Source organism: Solanum tuberosum, unplaced genomic scaffold (genome assembly GCF_000226075.1).
Source record: "Solanum tuberosum cultivar DM 1-3 516 R44 unplaced genomic scaffold, SolTub_3.0 scf00021, whole genome shotgun sequence".
Lineage (NCBI taxonomy): Eukaryota > Viridiplantae > Streptophyta > Magnoliopsida > Solanales > Solanaceae > Solanum > Solanum tuberosum.
In genome coordinates this window covers 425397-444684 of record NW_006238947.1, presented here as the reverse complement: position 1 = coordinate 444684, position 19288 = coordinate 425397, and the positions used below count along the sequence as shown (strand labels likewise).

General features: G+C 31.1%; 5 protein-coding genes across 5 annotated transcripts in view; 3 read left to right on the top strand and 2 right to left on the bottom strand.

The window, feature by feature from the left end:
* The first annotated feature begins 1225 nt into the window (after positions 1–1225).
* LOC102581484 (laccase-17-like) lies at positions 1226–4071 on the top strand. Its single transcript, XM_006341150.2, has 6 exons — positions 1226–1315; positions 1390–1541; positions 1640–1884; positions 1991–2119; positions 2587–3555; positions 3634–4071. Exons 1-6 carry the CDS (start codon positions 1226–1228, stop codon positions 3762–3764), a joined length of 1716 nt encoding a protein of 571 aa, XP_006341212.1. The 3' UTR covers positions 3765–4071.
* Positions 4072–4166: 95 nt separating this feature from the next.
* LOC102581150 (laccase-17-like) lies at positions 4167–6574 on the bottom strand. The gene is made up of 6 exons (XM_006341149.2): positions 6426–6574; positions 6166–6317; positions 5842–6086; positions 5616–5744; positions 4574–5530; positions 4167–4464 (listed from the first exon to the last, which is right to left on the bottom strand). The coding sequence occupies exons 1-6, from the start codon at positions 6516–6518 to the stop codon at positions 4334–4336; spliced, it is 1707 nt and encodes a 568-aa protein (XP_006341211.1). The 5' UTR covers positions 6519–6574; the 3' UTR covers positions 4167–4333.
* Positions 6575–10501: 3927 nt separating this feature from the next.
* Positions 10502–12856, top strand: LOC102580810 (putative cyclin-D7-1). The gene is made up of 6 exons (XM_006341148.2): positions 10502–10621; positions 10989–11075; positions 11197–11295; positions 11481–11658; positions 11852–11985; positions 12524–12856. The coding sequence occupies exons 1-6, from the start codon at positions 10535–10537 to the stop codon at positions 12731–12733; spliced, it is 795 nt and encodes a 264-aa protein (XP_006341210.1). The 5' UTR covers positions 10502–10534; the 3' UTR covers positions 12734–12856.
* A 1414-nt stretch (positions 12857–14270) lies between these two features.
* Positions 14271–15446, top strand: LOC102598436 (high-light-induced protein, chloroplastic). The gene is made up of 3 exons (XM_006340949.2): positions 14271–14463; positions 15086–15208; positions 15295–15446. Exons 1-3 carry the CDS (start codon positions 14317–14319, stop codon positions 15361–15363), a joined length of 339 nt encoding a protein of 112 aa, XP_006341011.1. The 5' UTR covers positions 14271–14316; the 3' UTR covers positions 15364–15446.
* Positions 15353–19288, bottom strand: part of LOC102598776 (uncharacterized) — a 6651-nt gene continuing 2715 nt past the window's right edge. Inside the window, exons 2-12 of the mRNA XM_006340950.2 lie at positions 18626–18737; positions 18453–18526; positions 18332–18378; positions 18082–18232; positions 17951–17995; positions 17677–17881; positions 17525–17586; positions 17349–17449; positions 16850–16904; positions 16714–16761; positions 15353–15739 (exon numbers count right to left, since the gene is read on the bottom strand). Of these exons, the coding sequence (XP_006341012.1) occupies positions 15561–15739; positions 16714–16761; positions 16850–16904; positions 17349–17449; positions 17525–17586; positions 17677–17881; positions 17951–17995; positions 18082–18232; positions 18332–18378; positions 18453–18526; positions 18626–18737 (1079 nt within the window). The 3' untranslated portion in view covers positions 15353–15560. The remainder of the gene's footprint in view (positions 15740–16713; positions 16762–16849; positions 16905–17348; positions 17450–17524; positions 17587–17676; positions 17882–17950; positions 17996–18081; positions 18233–18331; positions 18379–18452; positions 18527–18625; positions 18738–19288) is intronic.

Sequence of the window (19288 nt, the reverse complement as noted above, 5' to 3'; positions counted from 1 at the left end):
AGGGATAAGGGTCTGAAAAATACCCCAACTTTGGTCGGATTTGCTGTTGCGATACTAAACTTTCATGAGGACCTATTACCTCCCTAGACTATTTAATACCGTATTTTAAACATATATATTTGCCCACGTGGACATAAAAAATAATGCAAAATTATAAATAGTAATGTGTCCACGTGGGCACATATATACCTTTAAAATACACTATTAAATAGTTCAGGGGGTAAAAAATACGGTATTAAATAGTCTAGGGAGGTAATAGGTCCTCATGAAAGTTTAGTATCGCAACAGCAAATTCGACCAAAGTTGGGATATTTTTCAGACCCTTATCCCTTAAAATTATAAATAAAACAGAATCAACAGAATATAATGTTCAAGAAAATCTTTTTTAATTTCCCCCAAGCATATGATGTGGTCGTCAATTAAGAATAAAATAATTATGACAAGATGTTTTAATATTCACGCTAATTATTTGGTTATGTACTTTGTTTATCTTGGGTGAATAATTAACAAAAACAACATAAAACTAATCTGAGTTATGGTGGGATGGTTTGATCGGTATTCCTTCACTCTTTTTAATTAGAACTTCGAAGTATCAGATTCAAATTCTTGGGAATGAAAAAAAAAACATATTGAAAGTGCCACACTTAGAAATGAATCTTGCAATACATGAATTTAAATTAATTCAGACCCCAATATAATTATCGAACACCAAAAGAAATTTTTTAAAAAAAACATAAAATTAACAGTTCAACCACAGATTAACACGAACAAAACAAGGGGGGTCATAAAAGATTAACATTTTAACTACAATAATAGGGACATTTCTAAACCCTCCCCCCTAAACTAAATAAATTAAGACAACTTATAGTTTACATGTCAAGTTTAGGATGGTCTTTAAATATTTTGTAATCTTTCTTTAATCACGATTAAACTAATTAATCGTAAAAGTTGATGATATTAAGATGTTCTTACTTGTAATAATAATTTTTTTTACAATTGAACATGTTAAGTAAATCATTTTACTTTATCAACACTCTAAAATTAAGGTCGACCAACATAGCAAAGAGGAACTCACAAGGTGACCAAACTCAACATAGAAAATGACATTTTTCTTTCATTCAAACAATTTCAATTAATCTTTTCATCTTCTTAATTCAATATTATTACCTAATTATGTCCCTATATATAGTCCCCTAAATATAGTAATAATAATATCCACCACAAAATGGGCTACTCATATTTGCTTTTTGGATTTGCCATTTTATGTCTATTGCCTCAATCAACATTTTGCATTACTAGGCATTATACATTCAATGTAACAACTTATAAACTTCATTTTTTTTCCTCTTAATGTCATTGAAACTAACTACATTTTTGTTGTGTCTATAGATTGTAAAACACAACGTAACGAGACTATGCACCACGAAGAGCATAGTTAGCGTGAATGGACGTTTTCCAGGCCCTCATATTATTGCAAGAGAAGGTGATCGAGTGATCGTTAAGGTGATCAACCAAGTTTCCAACAATATATCTATTCATTGGTAAGAAATTAGACAACACAAGAATAAAGTATCGAAAAAAGTTACTCCAGTTTAAACAAGATTGTATAACTATTATACTGTTTTTTGCGTTGTAATAGGCATGGAATTAGGCAACTTGCAAACGGATGGGCTGATGGACCAGCATACGTTACACAATGTCCGATCCAATTTAACAAGAGTTACACGTATAATTTCACGATCATCGGTCAGAGGGGAACTCTGTTCTGGCATGCTCATATTTCATGGCTAAGAGCAACAGTTTATGGGCCTATTATCATCTTGCCACGACGTAACGAGTCATATCCATTTAAGAAACCACACAAGCAAATTCCAATCATGTTTGGTAAGTATCATAGTAAAACAGACCATGTTATGTTCTTGTTATAGTAAAATTTTAATATTAGTTGACACAAATGTTGATGTTCTGTTTTTTTTTGTTTTGGTTTTAGGGGAATGGTGGAATGTTGATACTGAGGCTGTAATAAATCAAGCTCTTCAGACAGGAGGTGGACCAAATGTTTCAGATGCATATACTATCAATGGCCTACCAGGACCTTTATATAATTGTTCCTCAAAAGGTATAATCACCGTTATTGCTCAGACTCTCCAAAAATGATGTTGAACTCGTGTCAGATTGTCCAAAAATGCACTACTTTTGGAAGATGTGACACACATCTAACGACATTTTTGAAGAGTTTGAACATCATAGATAATCAATGACTATAATGACAACCACAATGTTTCATACTGTTATGTGACCATCTTATCTAAAAGCTTAAGTTGTTAGAGATATGACCACAATTCGAAATAGTATCATGAGTTTGAGTCTCATAACTACTAGTTATCAAAAAGAATTTCTAGTTTTCCACGTGCTTAGTCTATGAAAAAGAATCAGTCTTGCACGTGAAGAGGGCTTGTTGAGAATATAATTAAGTAAATGAAATTGTGCTGTGTCTAATGACTTAAGTTTTTACATGAGATAATCACAGGCTACGATACATACTAGCATATGTCGTTTTCAAATTAACATATCATGTTTCTTCAGATACATTCAAGTTGAAGGTGAAGCCAGGAAAGACTTACATGCTACGTTTGATCAACGCTGCACTAAATGATGAATTGTTCTTCAGCATTGCCAATCACACCCTCACCATCGTTGATACAGACGCTATTTACACCAAACCATTTAACACAAATGTAGTATTCATCACCCCTGGCCAAACCACCAATGTTCTTCTCAAAACAAAGCCACATTACCCAAACGCTACCTTCCTAATGGCGGCTCAGCCATACTTCTCCGGTCTTGGAACATTTGACAACTCTACTGTTGCTGGTATCCTAGAATATGAATCCCCTTTACATAGTTCTCCCACCAACAAAACTAAAACCAAACTTTTTAAACCAACCTTACCAAATATGACTTCAACTAGTTTTGTTGCCAATTTCACCAAGAACTTTCGTAGCTTAGCTAACACTCGATTCCCAGCAAACGTTCCACAAAACATTGACAAGCGTTTTCTCTTTACAATAGGACTTGGTTCTAATCCATGCCCTAAAAACATGACATGCCAAGGACCTAATGGCACTAAATTTTCAGCATCAGTAAACAACATATCGTTTGTCCTTCCAACGACAGCATTACTCCAATCTCATTACTTTGGACAATCTAATGGAATTTACACCACAGATTTTCCAGCTACCCCTCTAAATCCATTCAACTATACAGGATCACCACAACCAAACAACACATTTGTAACCAATGCAACAAAACTTGTTGTCTTACCATTTAATTCGAGTGTTGAGGTTGTGTTACAGGACACTAGTATTCTCGGTGCTGAAAATCATCCCCTTCATCTCCACGGTCACAATTTCTTCGTTGTTGGTGAAGGATTTGGTAACTTTGATCCTAATAATGACCCAATCAACTTCAATCTCAAGGACCCTATAGAGAGAAACACGGTTGGTGTCCCTGCTGGTGGATGGATTGCTTTTAGATTCTTCGCGGACAATCCAGGTAACTAACAACTTTCTTTGTAAACAAATGAATGTAAAAATAATAATAATGATCATACATTGTGATATGTCAAAACAGGAGTATGGTTTATGCATTGTCATTTCGAGGTGCACACAAGCTGGGGACTAAGGATGGCTTGGATCGTGTTAGATGGATCGTTACCTAGTCAAAAGTTACCTCCTCCACCTTCAGATCTTCCTAAATGTTGAACAAGAACTGAAATTCAACTGCTCATTTCGCGATTTCTTGAGTGTTTTGATCTTCCTTTTTTTTTTTTTTTTGGAAATTTTTTTCCTACATTAAGTTAATGTGTTATTTACATTCTTTTCTGTTACATTGGAACAGTTCAAGAGAACTGTGATCAACAAATGTTCTTCATTTTTTTCGAGAAAAAATATTCAGCTTCTATTAAACAACAACATGTCCAATGTAATCCCACCTTTGTACGCAGATCTTATCCTTACCTTTGTGGGGTAAAGAGGTTGTTTTCTATAGACGGTTTAAAAATTGGAAGTGTAAATGATTTTCACCCTTTTATAAATGTACTTCTACATTTATGCAAGAAATATTATCGATTATTCTGAATGCAAGAAATATTAAGATAATTATATTAATTCTCATTATTGATTTCAAACTTGTAAGAGTTTTGAATTTACAAAAATCCTTTAACTCTCTCTCACACAATCAAATAAAAATAACATACATGAACTGATAAGAAATGGAAATACAAAAGATACCCCACAAACTAACAAAACCAAAATTGCACAAAATTAAATTCTCAACATTTGGGAAGATCCATTGGTGGAGGAGGCAACTTTTGATTTGGAAGTTTTCCATTTTGAACCAACCAAGCCATTTTCAATCCCCAACTTGTATGAACTTCCAAGTGACAATGCATAAACCACACTCCTAGTAACAAACAACAAACACACATACATCATTATTCGCAGAGTCAGAAATTTTAACTAGATATATAATACTTCGAATGATATTTAATTGCAAATTCTTATAAAGTTACCTGGATTATCCGCGAGAAATCGAATAGCAACCCAACCACCAGAAGGGACACCCACAGTGTTCCTTTCAATAGGATCAACAAGGTTGAAATTTGATGGATCCTTATTAGGGTCAAAATTTCCAAATCCTTGTCCAACAACAAAGAAATTAAATCCATGGAGATGAAGAGGATGACTTTCAAGACCAAGAATGCTTGTATCTTGCATTACTAACTCCACACTCGTGTTAAATGGCAAAACCACAAGTTTTGTGTCATTATGAACAAGAGTGTTATTTGGAGGGTTCCCAGTGTAATTAAACCAATTTAAAGGACTATAAGGAAAATCAGGTTTGTATACACCTTTTGATTGACCAAAGAAATGAGATTGAAGAAGAGCAGTTGTAGGTAATATAAATGACACATTATTGATTGAAGCTGAGAATTTTGTACCATTAGGTCCTTGACATGTTTTGTTTTGATCACAAGGACTTGTTCCAAGACCTACTGTGAAAAACAAACGTTTATCGATGTTTTGAGGTACATTAGCAGGAAATTGAGGACTTGCGAGACTTCTTAATCTACTAGTAAAATTGGTGACAAAATTTGTGTCATTCAGAGCTGGTAGCAACGGTTTAAAAAGCGGTAAATTTTTCAAATGGAGTTTTGTTTTTGATTCATACTCTAAAATTCCAGCAACAGTAGAGTTGTCAAATGTACCAAGACCTGTCACATAAGGTCGAGCGGTCATGTAAAATGTGGCATTAGGAAAATGAGGCTTAGTTTTAAGAAGAACATTATGTGTTTGTCCTGGTGTAATAATAAGTGTATTTGTCTCAAATGGTTTCACATAAACTCCGTCAGCATCGATAATTTGGAGAGTATGATTTGCAATACTGAAGAAAAGCTCATCATTAAGTGCAGCGTTGATCAATCGAAGAAGATATGTTTTTCCAGGCTTCACCTTTAGCTTAAAAGTATCTGTATAAATAACATATCTAAAAGTGTTAATATCATATTTTAGTGCACTAACATTATTTGAAAAGCGAAATAATTGTTTTATTACCTTTTGTGGAGCAGTTATATAAAGGTCCAGGAAGTCCATTGATAGTATAAGCATCAGAAACATTAGGGCCTCCACCTGTTTGTAAAGCTTGTGAAATTATAGCTTCAGTATCAGCATTGAACCATTCTCCTGTGTGACATATATATTGTATTCAAATAATTAATTTCTTATAGTCATATTAATCAAGGATTATGAAAATTTCAATTAATTATGATTTGTTAATTACCAAAGATGATGGGAACTTCTTTGTATGGTTTAGCAAATGGATAAGGAGTATTTTTCTTAGGAAGAATAATAATAGGACCATAGAGAGTTGATCTCAACCATGAAATATGTGCATGCCACCAAAAAGTTCCTCTTTGACCAATTATAGTGAAATTATACAAATATTTTGGCCAGTTTGAATTTGGACATTGTGTTACATAGGCTGGTCCATCTGCCCATCCACTACGAACTTGTCGAATTCCATGCCTATATAATAATCGCAAAATATTAAATATTGCTCGTTGAACCTTATAAATTTCATGAAAATAAAAGTTAATTCGTTTACCAATGGATGGAAATGTTGTTGTGAACATGATTGACAACTTCAATTTCAAGACGATCACCTTCCCTTGCCACAATTCTAGGTCCAGGAAATTGTCCATTTACTGTAACTATACTCTTCGTGTGACATAGTCGTGTCACATTTTGCATTTTTATCTGAAACACGAAAAAAATAATGTAAGTATATATATACTAGATGCTAATTAATTCTAAATCAAAAAATTGAATTCACTTAGGAAACTATGCAATAATATATATGCATACTTCAAATTTATAGTGTCTAGTTGCAGCGGAAACGCTAGGGAGGAGACACGATGCAATCGTCAGAGAGACAAGAAATATTTCAATAGCACCCATTTTCGCGCACAAAAAATCAAATCTCGATTTTTTTTTTCCCTTTGTTACTAACTTAACTTGATGTTGTTGTTCTATTTAGTGCATGGGAGGTCATGTGTATATATATAGAGATGTTTGGTTGATTTGGTGAAATTATAAAAAAGAATAGAATGGAAGAGAAAAGTGAATAGGTTGATTGTAAGCTATGTTTGGTTAGACCAAATGTTGTTGTAGAACAAACTTTAGAGTGGTGTCAAAGAATACATATATTTTTTTGTATATTTGTATATCATTTGTGATTTGTGTATTTGTCATGCAGATATTTCACTATGTATGGATTTTCCTTGTTAATAACTCATTGAGGATAGATTAATTTAGACTTCATAGACAGCTAGCTATAGGCATCATGATTTTGACACTCTTCCATACAGAAAGATGATATATATTGCCTTTATCATGCATGCATTACAAAGTGTAATTATTATCAAAAAAAAATTTCTTACTAACTTGAATTGGAAGAAATTTAAAGGGGTTGATTTAGTTAGATAATCACTCAACTGATAATTGTTATATCTTTTTTTTTTCAAAAAAATTAGTCCAATTTTTTTTAACAAAGAAAGATGATTTCTAAGATAATAATTATTTGTTGAAACTAATTGAGTGACTACTGAGAAATCAAGTCAAACTTATTTTGACGTATGTATAGTATCCAAGCAAAATATAATGAAGGCTTAATACACACAACTCCTTAAACTAGTTAGGATAATTTATTCAGATACTTGAATTAAGTCATGTTCTAATTAAACACCCCAATTCCTAAAAAATGTTCTAATTAGTCACTTTTTGTACTTTATGAGTGAAATAGTGTTTATAAATAAGTTTGACTAGCTTATAAGCTTGGTCAAATACCCTTTAATTAATGTTTTTAAAAATATATCTAATTAAAACTTTTTATGTTACTCTTACCTCTCTAGAAGGGATAAAGTCTACGTACATTCTACCTTCTCCAAATCCTGTTTGGTGGGATTATGTTGGGGGTATGTTATAGTTGTTGTTTTTATTTTAATTACTCTTAACAAAAAAAAGTTCTAATTAACCACAAAAATGTTGTATATTCCTTCTATCCTTTATTATGTCCCAACTTACGTGATACTCACTTCTATAGGGAGTTCTCACATCTTTCTCTATTTACTAGTAGTATGCTTTTCATTTTATCGTTAATAAAATAATTTATGGCCAAATTTGATTTATTTTAGATCATAAGTTTCTACATACTTATTTTTTTTTCTTAAACTTGATGTCCAATCAAATATCATCACATAAATTGAAAAATAAGAGAATAATTTATCAGATCACAAGCTTCAAAAGTCTTTATTAATTCCGCCACACGAATACTCCTTATATTCTCTCCAACCTATTTTAAATGTAGTTTTACACCCCTTTTAAAAGATTTTTTTTTGGGATGTCGGCGTCAGTGTGTGAATTAAATTTCATTCTAGTTAAGCCAACCACGAGAGGCTTTTAATTCTTGTAGCAACTTCACTAGGAACTGAATATTATGCAATATATATTCTTTTGATCTTAAAATACTTGTCATATTTTTATTTATTTATCTGTTCTTTTTTATAAAAAAATATGTTGATGATATATATTTAACTATTTTACTTTTATTTATGTCTTAAAATACAATCTCTTTTTGTTGAATATTTCTCTATTAATGTATCATAATTAAAGTATTTGTAGTCTTGAAACACAATTATTAAAATAAATTAAAGGAGAAAAATAGTTAGTTATGTCCTTTCACTTTTAAAATGACAAGTCTTTGAGACATATATTTTAAATAATAATAAAGACTATAAATATATTGTGACAGAAAAAAAAAACTATTTATATGAAACATTTTTTTAAAAAAAATCTGATTTATAACCATACAAACATTTATTAATATTAATAAGACAAAATTCAAAAATTCTCCTTACTTTCTTAAATATCATATCAAATTAAATAACATAACATAAATTGAGACAGAAAAAATAAATAATAAATTAATTAGTTATTTTTTATTTTTTATTTTTTATTTTTTATTTTGTGTTGTTGCAGCGAATTAGCTGGCGTAAAATACGGGATACTGGGGAAGTTACTGCACCACATTCCTTATCAATACCCAAAAAAGTGCATTCTTCATAAATATTTAGTAGTCTCAATTTATTCGACACATTTTTTAATCTATTCAAATAATTTAACTTAAATTTTTTTTTATCCTTCAATTCTTAATAAATGATTCATAATTACATTATTCTATGGATACCAAAAATCTTTTTTTCATAATTAATTAAATCGTATCACATAAATTAAAACAGAAGAATATACGTACCAACCTTTAACTCTGCAATAAGTTAGTAATATCCCCACAATGTTAGTAGTAAAAACTTAAATTTGTGCGTACTTTTATATATATGATGAAAACAATGCAAATAGAATAATAAAATGAGTAAGCCAAACAGCGATAATCCTCGTGGGTTCACGCAATAGGTTACTGCAGTCAAAAATATAATATATATCATGTTTGCATTTACCATTTTTCATTCCTCGCCCCCAAAAAAAAAAAAACCTTTGCAACTATATATTTATAGTATAAAAAAATTAAGTATAATACCTTCATAGTAATTTAGTCATATGATGTCATGTCAATTGATTACTTGCATGGTTAAAATAAATTTCGAATATTAAGGCGGTTAAAAATTGTTCTTTTCGAAAGTTGTTAATTTGATTACTTTTGAAAGTTAAATTAAATTACATTAATTTGATATTTAAAAAATAAAATTAGATATTTAAAAACTATATGAAAAGTGCTATAAATTCCAATTTTTTGCATATCAATATGATGAAAAAAATACATAATGTTAGTCAAAATTATTATCGTTTAACTCTAAAAAAGAAAACTATGACAGTTAAAAATGGACGGAGGTATTATATATTATTCTTTTTTGAGATATATTAAAAACAAAACTTGTCACATTGAAATGAAAAGAATGCTATTTGTATCAGTTAAAAATGAACGGAGGTATTTATATTATTCTTTTTTGAGATATATTAAAAACAAAATGTGTCACATTGAAATGAAAAGAATGCTATTTGTATCAGTTAAAAATGGACGGAGGTATTTATATTATTCTTTTTTGAGATATATTAAAAACAAAATGTGTCACATTGAAATGAAAAGAATGCTATTTGTATCAGTTACAAGTTCTGGGTTCAAAATAATTAATGTTTTAGCCTCTAAAATTTGATACAAACTAATTAATATTTCACAAAATCAAGAAATTATTTAATTCTTTTTCCCATGACTCATTCATAGCTAATCCCCATGATAATTATTATGATAATTATTAGTATAGAGTAATATCTATCATAAACATATAGATATATTTTAAAAAATTGGGGGTAGGGGAAGGGGAAATGGGAGGGGTTACCCCACATCGTATCTTCAACAAGGAGTTCAGATAGCCAATTAACTGAGCTACTAAGATCCCAAAATATTTTTTTATATAATTTTTGCTTCATAGAAATTAAATTCAATTTGCTATAAATTTGCCTAGCCAGGCTGTATATACTACTACTTCATATGACTCTTTACTCCACCAAGAATTTTAATACTACTATTATACTATATATTAAAGTTTACCTTAAGGTTTTTGTGCATGACACAAAGCACTAGAAAGAGACAAATTTATAAAATCCTTTTTATAGTTTTGCAGACTATCTTATCATGTAGTGATCATTTGCATTTTGTCCTCTTTTCAAACTATTTGTACCCTAAATTTTTCACTGACAAATTATAAGTCATTCTTGGAATAATTTAAAAATTGTACTTTTTTTCTTTCTTTCTACAAAAGATGGAGAGTTTGCTTTGTGATGAAATTTGGCTAGAAAAAGAAGAAGAATTAAAAAATGATGTCGAAAATTCTTGTTTTTTTAAATCAAAAGAAGATTGTGAAGAAGCTTTTGAGGTTTTATTAAACAAGGAGATAAGTTACATGCCTAAAATAGGCTATGTGAAGTTTATAAAAGAGAATTGTTTTATTGAGAATGCAAGGTTCAAAGCTATTCATTGGCTTATTAAGGTAATTTCATCATCGTTTTTTATGAATCATGTCTCCCATCTCTATCGTAAGACGTAGATTCAGTACCAGAGGCAAGATTTTCACGAAGATAATGTGTGATTTTTCCAACAAATAGAGTTGGAATGAACCCTTTTTTGATCCCTCTATCTCCGCCTCTTAAGATGTCTATGTAGTATAGTCTCAATTGGTTCAACTGAATTCAATAATTTTTTGTACGAAATTTAAAATAAATTTACTATAATTGTATCATGTATAAATTGTTCTAGTATTAAGATTCAATTTTTCTTGCATAGTAACTATTTTTTTTGTATGTGTTTTTTTATCTCCTAATTTTTATTTTTTTTAATGATTATGAACATATGTAAAGTCTCAAAGGAGGTGGAATCTCTCATTTGGAACTGTTTTTGGTGCTGCAAGTTACCTCGATCAGTTTATCTCTTTAAACAAGTGCCAGGTAACAATATTAATTTATATTAAAGTTTTTTTTAAGAAATATTTTATTTTTAAAAATTAATAAATAATTGAATTCGAGTTAATTGATCAAATTTTATATTACACAATTTTTTTTTTTGTAGGGATGGAAATATTGGATGTTTGAGTTACTCTCAATTGCATGTTTGTCTGTGGCCTCTAAATTTCATGAAACAAGTCCCCCTCAATTGCTTGAATTACAGGTAGTTTATATATATATATAATCATTATTGATAGATAGATTAACTCGAGTGTCAATCAAAAATAATTTTTTTTATTCTCATATGATAGGTGTAAGTCTACGTATACATTATTCTCGACAGACTATATTCGTGAAATTATACTGATTATGTTATTAATTGTTGTTGTTGTTTGATGATATTTGCAGATGGAAGGAGTTGGACATTTGTTTGAATCAACAATGATTCAACGTATGGAATTGACATTATTGGAGACTTTAGGATGGAGATTAAATTCTACAACACCATATTCATATATTGAATTATTTCAATGGAGTATTAATTCACTCAAAAGTGTCAATGACCTACTTCTTCGAATTCTTTTAGGTAAAAAAAACACCACTTAAAACTCGAATTGATTTCTCGACTTATAATTATCTCAGAAAGTAACTTTCTGAGATAATAATGATTAATTGAGTGGTCATATGAGAAATCAACCACTTAAAATTCTTCTTCGTTTTTTCGAAGAAATTTAACTTATATTGTACCGACAGACTGATTAATATTTATATGTTGACAGATGCTAAATTCTTGGAGTTCAGGCCTTGTGTGATTGCACAATCTGTTGTTACATGCATTTCTGAAGATTTGTCTCTATTAATAGATGACTCTTGTTTCAATAATTTTACTAGGCTCATACCTCAAGATCAAAAGGTAAATATTTACACAATCCTTTTTTTAAAAAGAAATAAATTAGAAAATAATAATTTCTTTATTTTAACTTATGTCATATATATTCAAGTATGTGAATTAAATTAACTAATATTCGATACGAATTTGAAAATATAATTAAATATAGAAGCTAGATAAAAGGCACTATAAGCCATACTATAATTAAAAATACTTTGCAAAAAAACATGTATTAAGAAAACCTCTTTTGACTCTATAAAAATTAATTGTCACATCATGTGGAAATTAAGGAGTAGTACATCTGTCTCATATTAGTTGATCACCTTACTAAAATAAGAAAGCATTAATTTTTTTCTCATATTAAGTAAAGTTTCAAAAAAGTTCTTAACTGGGAATTGGTAAAATTACCCTTGTATTTATAATTTCTTAATATGCGTGTAAAAAAGAAAGTAATCAACTAATATGTGCAGAGGGATCCAGTATTATACTTAACTAAGAACTTCATTATTGTTGTTTGATAATTTCACATATTAATTGATTATCTTTTTTTTTTCTAATTTAGGATGATATAAGCAAGTGTCAAAGAATGATGATAAATAAACAATTCTTGATTAAGGAATTTCAAGAATTAATCATAACAAGTGGAGTTTTTAATTATGTCCCTTCAAGTCCAGTAACTGTATTGACAATGGATCAACATGACTTGTGTGATATTCCCCAAGGGGACATCAATTACATTTCTAATGCTAATAAACGTAAAAGGGAACGTTGACGAACGCGTCGGACATACGTCAAGTGGTTGAATTTTTTATTTCCGAGGACGAATCTATCAAATTTGATCGATTCTAAAAATGTTGTTTGTTAATTTTATGTTGTTGTACTAGCTAGAAGTTTAGGTGAGGATCAAGATTAATTATTACTAGTATTATTATTATTATTATTGTTCTATTGCTAAATAGCGAAGCTTTTAGCAACACTAATTTTAATTTACGATTGTTATTTTCTCAGCCTATGTTTAGTAGTGTCTTTTATGAATTACATGATAAGATTATTTAATTTTCGGATTAATTAGTTTATAATAGAATAAAATTTTATTAAAGTGTATTAAATAATTTACTAAGTTTAATAAAAGAAAATCAACCAAAACAAAAATAAATTGGAATTTAGTTTTCTATTGTATTTGTTTGAATAATATAGAAGACATATATATATATATAAGCTCAAATTAAATAAGAATTTTGTTTTGTTTTTATTTATTAATTAATTAAAAAAAATATTAGTTGTATTAAAGAATTGCATGCATGGGAAGAAGGGGAACGTGAGCTTTTATAGTGGGCTGTAGTTATAGATATGGCTACGTGACCCCTATATTACATACTACGTGTTTCATTTTCGTCTTCTCAAATTAAATCTTTTTTTCATTTTTTTATTTTTGATTAAAAATTAACGGTGGAACGGTTAGTAATAATGATAAATTTACGAATATTCACAATAACTACATATCCAGTGGAGTTTTACATGTGAGGTCTAGGGAATAGGAAGAATATAGTGTATGTAGACCTTACTTTTAGCTCGTAAAGATATATAAAGTTGTTTTCAAGAGACTCTTAGCTTAGGTGCAACAATTTTAGGTGTAAAGAAAATAAAATAGTAATGAAAATATAATAACTAATAAACAAAAAACAAAATTAATTGAACAATAACCTAAAAAAAAAAAACTTCACCATTACTAAATCAGATATTATAAAAACTAGAAATTAGAAAATTTATCAATAACTAAACAATCAAATTGCTATCCACCCCTTTATATAGGATGTATTTAATATGGAAGAAAATGTCTTTCAAATTTTCTATATTTGATTGGTTAAGACTTTGAAAATAAGTTTATTAAAATTTAGAAGTAAGAAGATAACTTTTTTGATGAAACCAATAGAAATCAACTCAATAAGTGGCATCTAAAACCTCTTAACTTTAGGGATATATAATTAGACAAAGTTCAACAAATAGACACAATATGATCATTTGCATCGTACCACTTATAATATCAGATGCATGTGTCTAATTATTCAACTTTATCTAAATAATGTTTACTTATGTACATTCAAAATTGGAAAACACATATATCAACTAAAAACGAGTTAAAAAAACATAATTATACATCAAATTATTAACCAAAAATTAAAAGTAAGAAATATATGAGGTGTGAAGGAGGTCACATAATATGGTAGGAGTGGAACCCACTCACTCATAGAAAGCTATTAGAATTTTGGAGACCACAAAAATATTTGTTGATAAGGTAACACAAAAACAACAACACAATGGCTAAAAATATTTGTTCATTTTTTGTGATTAACAATGGCTTCACTCTCATCTTCCTTTCTCTCAACAACACTTTCTGCAAATTATTCTCAAAATCACCATTTTTTTCTGCCTAATAATCCCAACTTGAAAATTACCAAAAGGACCTCCTTCAACATTCAAGCTGCAAAGGTTCCAGCTGGGGTATGTGCTTTATCATATCACATTCAAATAAGTTTTTCTTTGATTGTAATTTTTTTTTTTCTTTTTTGTATCTTGAAATATCGATCATTGAAACTTAGAGTACTTTTTATGTTGTTTCTAAAAATACAAATTTTATTATTGGAAAAACTTGAAATTATTTCATGTTTGAATTCATGATCAAAGTAAACAATTTGACTTTCTAAATCTGAATTGCACAACATAAATACAGACAAAGGGAATTACATATATAAATAGGGGGGGTGGGGGGTGACTTTTTTTTAGGATATACATAAATTGTTAAATCCTATTGGTATAAGACCTTTTTTTAATCCCCTTATTTAAATTTCTGATTTCACCATTGTGGTTAGGTGGAGTCGGAAGAAACTAAGTAGGTGACATCTTAGGATTCATTAGTCCATGAAAATTCACTTTATTTGAAAATCAACGTTTGACTATAAAAATTTCAAATACAACTTGAAATTGTATTGAAATTTGGAGAACACCCAAAACCTGTTTTCACATCTATATAACTTTTTTTTTTTTTTGAAGTGGTAGTTTAAAAGTGGACCATAGTTACAATTTAATATTTCAAGTTTTTGTAAATGAAACTTGTATTGTGTAGGTGGAGTTGCCAAAAGAAGTACCAAAGTTGAGCAAACCCCTTTTGGGTTTTACTAATACTGCTGAGATATGGAACTCTAGAGCTTGTATGATTGGTCTTATTGGTACATTTATTGTGGAATTGGTAACTATACATCTTTTATACCTTTGAATATTTGGTTTTAATTGATTAATTACTATATTGTAATCTTTGTGTGTTGCATTTTTCAGATTTTCAATAAGGGAATTCTTGAAATGATTGGTGTAGAAATTGGAAAAGGCCTTGATATTCCTCTCTAAATGTTGTATATCTTTAATTTCTTCATCAACATTCAGTAATGTACAACAGTGATACATTCATTATTCAAGAAAATTTCGAAATCCCTTCTGGTGTTTAGAGCATATCATATCTACAAAAAGTATATAGATACTTGTGAGTTGATGAACGTAATGTGCCTTGAACTTTTCGATCGAAAATATGTTAAGGAAGGAAACAACTACAGGACTCGGCTTATTCGAGTATCTATGACAGACACTTTGGTTGATGACTCGGATGACTCTAGTGCCTCCGCGAGTGACAATCTGCGATTTGTCCAAGCTGTTTCAGCCCACTGCTTCATTTTTTCACCTTCTGCTTTTCTGTTTTGTTGCACGATAAGCGTCTCTGCATACCCACCTGCATAACAACCAAGAAAGTTGATCCAGGTACTAGGATGGAATGCCATAAAATCACACTTGAAAAGATTCACTTTCTCAATGTAATCCCACAAGTGGGATCTGGGGAGGCTAGAGTGTACGCAGACCTTACACCTCCCTACCTTGAGAGGTTGTTTCCAATAGATCCTCGGCTCAAGGAAAAGCATATCAAAGCAGACCAAAACATAAATAATGGAAGTGAAGAAACTATGGCAAAATACCATAGAAAGCATGACAAAGCATTTTGAACAAAAAGAACAATAACTACAACTAAATACTTTGATAATCGAAGTACAAGAGCCAGTAGACAGTAACAAAACTCGAAGGAAAAGAAATTATAGGAGAAATACTACTACTACTAGTATCGAAGGATAAGTGAGACAACGCTCTACTACCAACTAACCTTATACCCTAATTTGTGTCCTCCACAACCTCCTACCTAAGGTCATATCCACAGTAAGCTGCAACTGTCCAATGTTTCTTCGGCCTCCCTCACATCTAGCACTGCTAAATCTAGATAAACCCTTCAAGTACAAACAAAACTTTCACTGATTGCTGCAGCTGAATTCTTAATGAATTTCCATATGTTTTTCCTCTTGAGTCAATTTAAACAATTCATCCTTCTTAAAAATATGGAACTGAAAAGCAGGGGGCATCTATTACTTTGGCCAAAGCACAACAATCTGGGAAGCCATGCTAACCCCTGCAATCTATAGCTTCGTCTCTTTCAGTGAAGACTCAAAAACTATAATGCCTGACGGAAGCAAGGGTTGCAGAAAGAGAGATCACTTTACCCTAAAGACACAGCTTTTGCTACTACTACAAAGTTTGTTTCCAGAAAAAAGATCTTATAATTAGGGTGAAAGCGGAATATCTTGAAGAGGTCGGGCAATTCCGCAAAAGATGTGGATAAGAAGTAAATAAGATCCACTAAATTTTAGAAGCAATGTATACCTCTTGCAAGGGCAAGAATATCCCTTCTAGACCGTGTCGCTCCAACACCTGTAAAAAGATTTTGAATGGTTGTTATTCTATCTCTAGTTGATTTCTGCATGATGCAAACTTGGAACTTTTTCATTATTTGGCATACCTTCTACTTCCAAGGGTGGAGCTTTGAGCACTTCAATTGCTCTTCTATAGAGTCCCTGCATTATTCAATGAAACCCTTTAAGAGATAGAGAGAGAGAAAGAGAGAAACCCTGAGAAGAAAGTATTTCATATTCAACTATTGTAACTGCAATAGGGCCACTCGTTAAATCCTTTGGATTCAGGTCCTTGAAATGAACAGTTTCTTGACATTATTTTTAACTTAAGTTTTTTTCAGAATCTTCAGAAGTAATCCTTAGAAACAAACCCACCAACGTCACCTAGGGAATAAACCCTAAATTGTGTCCATTGAACCATGCATTCTTAAAAAATTTGGAAATGCATCCCAAAACCTACTCACAATGTTAAAACAAATTCCACCCAAGGCAAATCATTGTTACTGGGTTGACATTGCATGGGCATTGCAATGGTAAAACAGAAAGTAAATGCATGTGGTGTATAGATATTTGTATATGCCAATGGCTCTGAGAATAGTTTCAGACCTCTTGAATCAAAAGCGAGCTTGACCGCTCCATGGCTGCTTTATGTCGATACATGAGAGCTATGCAGGTCAAAATAATACCTACCTTTGGATGATAATTACCTGCATAAATAAAATAAAATCAATAGGATACAAATGATTTTGTCATACATGCAATAATAAATTGATGTAGCAAACCAAAGCACTCTTCTGCTTTCTTCAGTGCTGCAGTTAGTATTTCCTCAGCATCATCAAAATTCCTACAGCCACCAGAAAAGTCTGTGCATGAGGGAAGATATTGGAATATATGTTCATACAAGGGAAAGCCAAACATTTAAAGGAAGTCTTACCCCAAATGAGCCTCAAGCTGTCCTAGAGCACAAGTAGCTCCTAACAAAGTCTCCTCCAAATTCATGTTACAAGCTGATACGGACTGTGAGTCAGTAAAATCTTTACGTTCTGATACATCCTGCATTGCCCTTTGATATAACTCCCTCGCCATTTGGAAATTCCGCTTACAATGCAGGAATTCACCAAAAGATAGTGCAACGTTGCCTATACATCACGATATCAATATATTGTAGAACTATGTCATCTGTGATGTCTCACAAGGCAAATCCTTACCAAAGCAACCTTTATCACCTTGAGATCCTTCAAAGAATGACTGGGCTGAAATGAACACACACAATTTCAATACCTTAGAACAAAGAATAACACAGAAAGCAGAGGAAAAGTTTGACCACTATATTTCTCACCTGATTCAACATTACCATGGACCAACTCAACCAGCCCTTTCAATGCTTTTGCACGAGCTTCCAAAATGTCAGATCCACCACCACCAATCTCTAGCCTTATGGTTTCCAGCAGTTGCAAGCACATATCTGCAGTTGCTGATGAAAAATCATCCTACATTTGGAGAAATATTTGCTAAGTGATCCTATATTATATATAAACTATATGCCAAAAATCAGTTCAGGCAGACATCAGCAGTTCAACAAGTCTTACTTGATATGATTCTAAATAAAGCCCAGCAAGTGCTTCAGAGGCGGCAACTGCAATCATATGCCTAATTGTTACCATGGGAACTTCAAACTGTGGATTCTATCATAAGTGCCACAAGTTTTACCTCTAACAGCTAAAGATGACAAGCCCAAATCTTGAATTTTCTGGAGCTTCTCAATGGCTTCACCAAAATTCCCTCTAAAAAACAAAAAAAACACCAGGAAAGGAGAATAAAACAATTAACTTCAAAATCCAGGTCATAAATTGAAAGTGGATAACCACATCATAAAGACTAACCTTTCAGAAAATAAGGTAGACATAGCGAGCAAAACCAATCCTTTAGCACTCTCATCCGACTGAGTTGAGTGGCACTGCTCAAGTACCAATTGAGCTTGCGCATATGATTCATCTATGAACAGCACATGGAAAATCAAATCAAATTCACAATGACAGCAGAGAACCAAACTCAAGACATGAACTTGATAAGTTGGGAAAAGTAAAAAAAGAACTGATTGAGAAGAGCATATGTACCCAATGTGGAAAATCAAAGTAGATTCATAATTTACAACAGATAAAAACTCAAGAAATGAACTTGATGACATGGGAAAAGTGAAAGACCTGATTTTTCGAATAGGCATCTATGACCACATGGAAAACTGAAGAAAATTCACATTTACAACTCTCCTAAATCATAGTTCACAAATATCACGAGGTCTTACATGGTTGACTGTCGCGTCTTTCTTTTTTTAAAAGATATGTCCATTCATGAAAGGTGTTACTTGTAAAATAGTAACTTTTCCATTAGAAAGCAACTCTTCTTAAGGACATGAATGGATACCTTCATTAGTCTATCTCTCTACATATGTATGTATATGTATAAACACACCAAAAAAAAAAGTGCTTCAGAGGCGGCACATACATACACACGCGCACACACACACTATTCTATAAGTGGGAAGC

Coding starts and splice junctions, on each gene's coding strand:
- LOC102581484 (XM_006341150.2), top strand. CDS start 1,226: ATGGGCTACTCATATTTGCTTTTTGGATTTGCCATTTTATGTCTATTG. Junction 1,885..1,990: donor GCAAATTCCAATCATGTTTG/GTAAGTATCATA, acceptor TTTTGGTTTTAG/GGGAATGGTGGAATGTTGAT. Junction 3,556..3,633: donor ATTCTTCGCGGACAATCCAG/GTAACTAACAAC, acceptor ATGTCAAAACAG/GAGTATGGTTTATGCATTGT.
- LOC102581150 (XM_006341149.2), bottom strand. CDS start 6,518: ATGGGTGCTATTGAAATATTTCTTGTCTCTCTGACGATTGCATCGTGT. Junction 5,745..5,841: donor AGAAGTTCCCATCATCTTTG/GTAATTAACAAA, acceptor TATGTCACACAG/GAGAATGGTTCAATGCTGAT. Junction 5,531..5,615: donor ATATAACTGCTCCACAAAAG/GTAATAAAACAA, acceptor TTATTTATACAG/ATACTTTTAAGCTAAAGGTG.
- LOC102580810 (XM_006341148.2), top strand. CDS start 10,535: ATGCCTAAAATAGGCTATGTGAAGTTTATAAAAGAGAATTGTTTTATT. Junction 11,076..11,196: donor TCTCTTTAAACAAGTGCCAG/GTAACAATATTA, acceptor TTTTTTTTGTAG/GGATGGAAATATTGGATGTT. Junction 11,296..11,480: donor CTCAATTGCTTGAATTACAG/GTAGTTTATATA, acceptor TGATATTTGCAG/ATGGAAGGAGTTGGACATTT.
- LOC102598436 (XM_006340949.2), top strand. CDS start 14,317: ATGGCTTCACTCTCATCTTCCTTTCTCTCAACAACACTTTCTGCAAAT. Junction 14,464..15,085: donor CTGCAAAGGTTCCAGCTGGG/GTATGTGCTTTA, acceptor TGTATTGTGTAG/GTGGAGTTGCCAAAAGAAGT. Junction 15,209..15,294: donor GTACATTTATTGTGGAATTG/GTAACTATACAT, acceptor TGCATTTTTCAG/ATTTTCAATAAGGGAATTCT.